General features: G+C 63.7%; 1 protein-coding gene across 1 annotated transcript in view; it reads right to left on the bottom strand.

Annotated features, from left to right (window-relative positions):
- LOC104289446 (chromodomain-helicase-DNA-binding protein 3-like) overlaps positions 1–2,300 on the bottom strand; it is a 15,144-nt gene that overhangs the window by 11,046 nt on the left and 1,798 nt on the right. The window contains exons 2-3 of the mRNA XM_009888382.1: positions 2,131–2,298; positions 256–482 (exon numbers count right to left, since the gene is read on the bottom strand). Coding sequence (XP_009886684.1) covers positions 256–482; positions 2,131–2,298 — 395 coding nt within the window. The remainder of the gene's footprint in view (positions 1–255; positions 483–2,130; positions 2,299–2,300) is intronic.

The raw sequence follows: 2,300 nt of genomic DNA, 5'->3' as shown, positions 1-2,300 counted from the left end.
AAAAGGGACCCAGGGGTCCCAGTGCCACCCCACACCCCAAAAGGGACCCAGGGGTCCCAGTGCCACCCCATCACCCCCAAAAAGGAACCCAAGGGGTCTGGGTGCCACCCCACACCCCCAAAAGGGACCCAGGGGTCCAGGTGCCACCCCGAAAAGGGACCCAGGGGTCCCGGTGCCACCCCACACCCCCAAAAGGGACCCAGGAGCGCGGGTGCCACCCCAAAAAGGGACTGAGGGGTCCCCCCCACCCACTACCGAGGGGACCCCAGTGTTGGTCTCACCTTCATCTTGAAGGCCTTCTTGCCCCCCTTCATGGCGTTGTCATCGAAGGAGAACTCGTTCTCGCGGATGATGGCCCGGCTGTCCTTGTCCCCGGTGTAGGTGACGACGTAGAAGGCGGGGGCCCACATCTGGAACTCCCGCTCCCAGTTGATGATGGTGGAGAGCGGGGCGCTGACGAGGAACGGGCCCTTGGTGTGGCCCTGGGGGACAGCGCGTCACACGGGGACACGGGGACGGGGCCCTTGGGGGACGTGGGGACAGTGTGACACAGGGGGATGGGGGGGCCGGCGTGGGAAAGGGTCCTTGGGGGACATGGGGACAGCGTGGGGATGGGGCTTGGGGAGGATGTGAGGACCGTGGGACATGGGGACAGTGTGGCACAGGGCCTTGGAGACAGCGTGGTACGTGGGGACAGTGTGGCATAGGGCCTTGGAGGACACGGGGACAGGGTGGCACATCGGGACAACGTGGGATGGGGTCCTTGGAGGACACGGGGACAGGGTGGCACATCGGGACAACGTGGGATGGGGTCCTTGGAGGACACGGGGACAAGGTGGCACATCGGGACAACGTGGGATGGGGTCCTTGGAGGACACGGGGACAAGGTGGCACATCGGGACAACGTGGGATGGGGTCCTTGGAGGACACGGGGACAGGGTGGCACATCGGGACAACATGGGATGGGGTCCTTGGAGGACACGGGGACAGGGTGGCACATGGGGACAGTGTGGGACAGGGATCCTTGGGGGACGCTGGGACAGTGCGGGCCAAAGCGGGTGACATTGGGAGTCAGGCGGGTGATGCCCAGGCCGGCTGGGTGACGCCAGGGGCCAGGTGAGTGACACCACGAAGCAGGTATGTGACACTGGAGGCCAGGTAGGAGACACCAAGACCAGGCAGGTGACACTGGGGGCCAGGGGAGAGACACCAGAGCCAAGCAGGAAACACCATGGCTGGCTGGGTGACACCATGAAGCAGGTAGGTGACACCAGGGGTCAGATGTGAGACACCAGGCCCGGGAAGGTGACACTGAGGGCCAAGGGTGAGACCAAGGCCAAGCAGGTGACACCGGGGACCAAGTAAGTGACACCACAAAGCAGGTAGGTGACACCAGGGACTAACTGTGAGACACCAGGACCAGGGAGGTGACACTTGGGGCCAAGGGGGAGACCAAGGCCAGGTAGGTGACACCAGAAGCCAAGGAGGTGACACTGAAGCCAAGTAGGTGACACTGGGGGCCAGAGGAGAGACACTGGAGCCAAGCAGGTGACACCATGAAGCAGGTAGGTGACAGCAGGGGCCAGACGCATGACGCCAGTGGCCAAGTGGGAAACACCAGGGCTAGGTGGGTGACACTGAAGGCCAAGAGGGAGACACCAGGGCCCAGGCAGGTGACACTGGGACCAGAGAGGTGACACTGAGGGCCAAGGGGCAGACCAAGGCCAGGCAGGTGACACCAGCAACCAAGTGAGTGACACCACGAAGCAGGTAGGTGACAGCAGGGGCCAGGCAGATGACACCGGAGGCCAAGTGGGAAACACCAGGGCCAGGTGGGTGACACCAGGGCCAGTGAGGTGACACTGGCGGCCAAGGGGAAGACCAAGGCCAGGCAGGTGACACCAGGGGTTAGGCAGGTGACACTAAAGCTAAATAGGTGACACTGGGGACCAGGGAAGAGACACTGGAGCCAAGCAGGAAACACCAGGGCCAGGCAGGTGACACACGAGCCAGGCAGGTGACACTGGGGGCCAACAAGGAGACCAAGGCCAAGCAGGTGACACCAGGGACCAAGTGAGTGACACCACGAAGCAGGTAGGTGACAGCAGGGCCAGGCGGGTGCGAGCTCACCTCCTTGTAGAGGGAGTAGAGGAAGACGATGGTCTGGATGGTCTTGCCCAGCCCCATCTCGTCGGCCAGGATGGTGTCGGTGCTCTGGGCCCAGGAGAAGCGCAACCAGTTCAGCCCCTCCAGCTGGTAGAGGTGCAGAGTGCCGCCCGTCGCCGTGATGAACCGCGGCT

Source organism: Charadrius vociferus, unplaced genomic scaffold, assembly GCF_000708025.1.
Source record: "Charadrius vociferus isolate BGI_N301 unplaced genomic scaffold, ASM70802v2 scaffold817, whole genome shotgun sequence".
Lineage (NCBI taxonomy): Eukaryota > Metazoa > Chordata > Aves > Charadriiformes > Charadriidae > Charadrius > Charadrius vociferus.
Note: the sequence above shows the minus strand (reverse complement) of the source record. Positions and strands in the feature narration are given on the sequence as shown.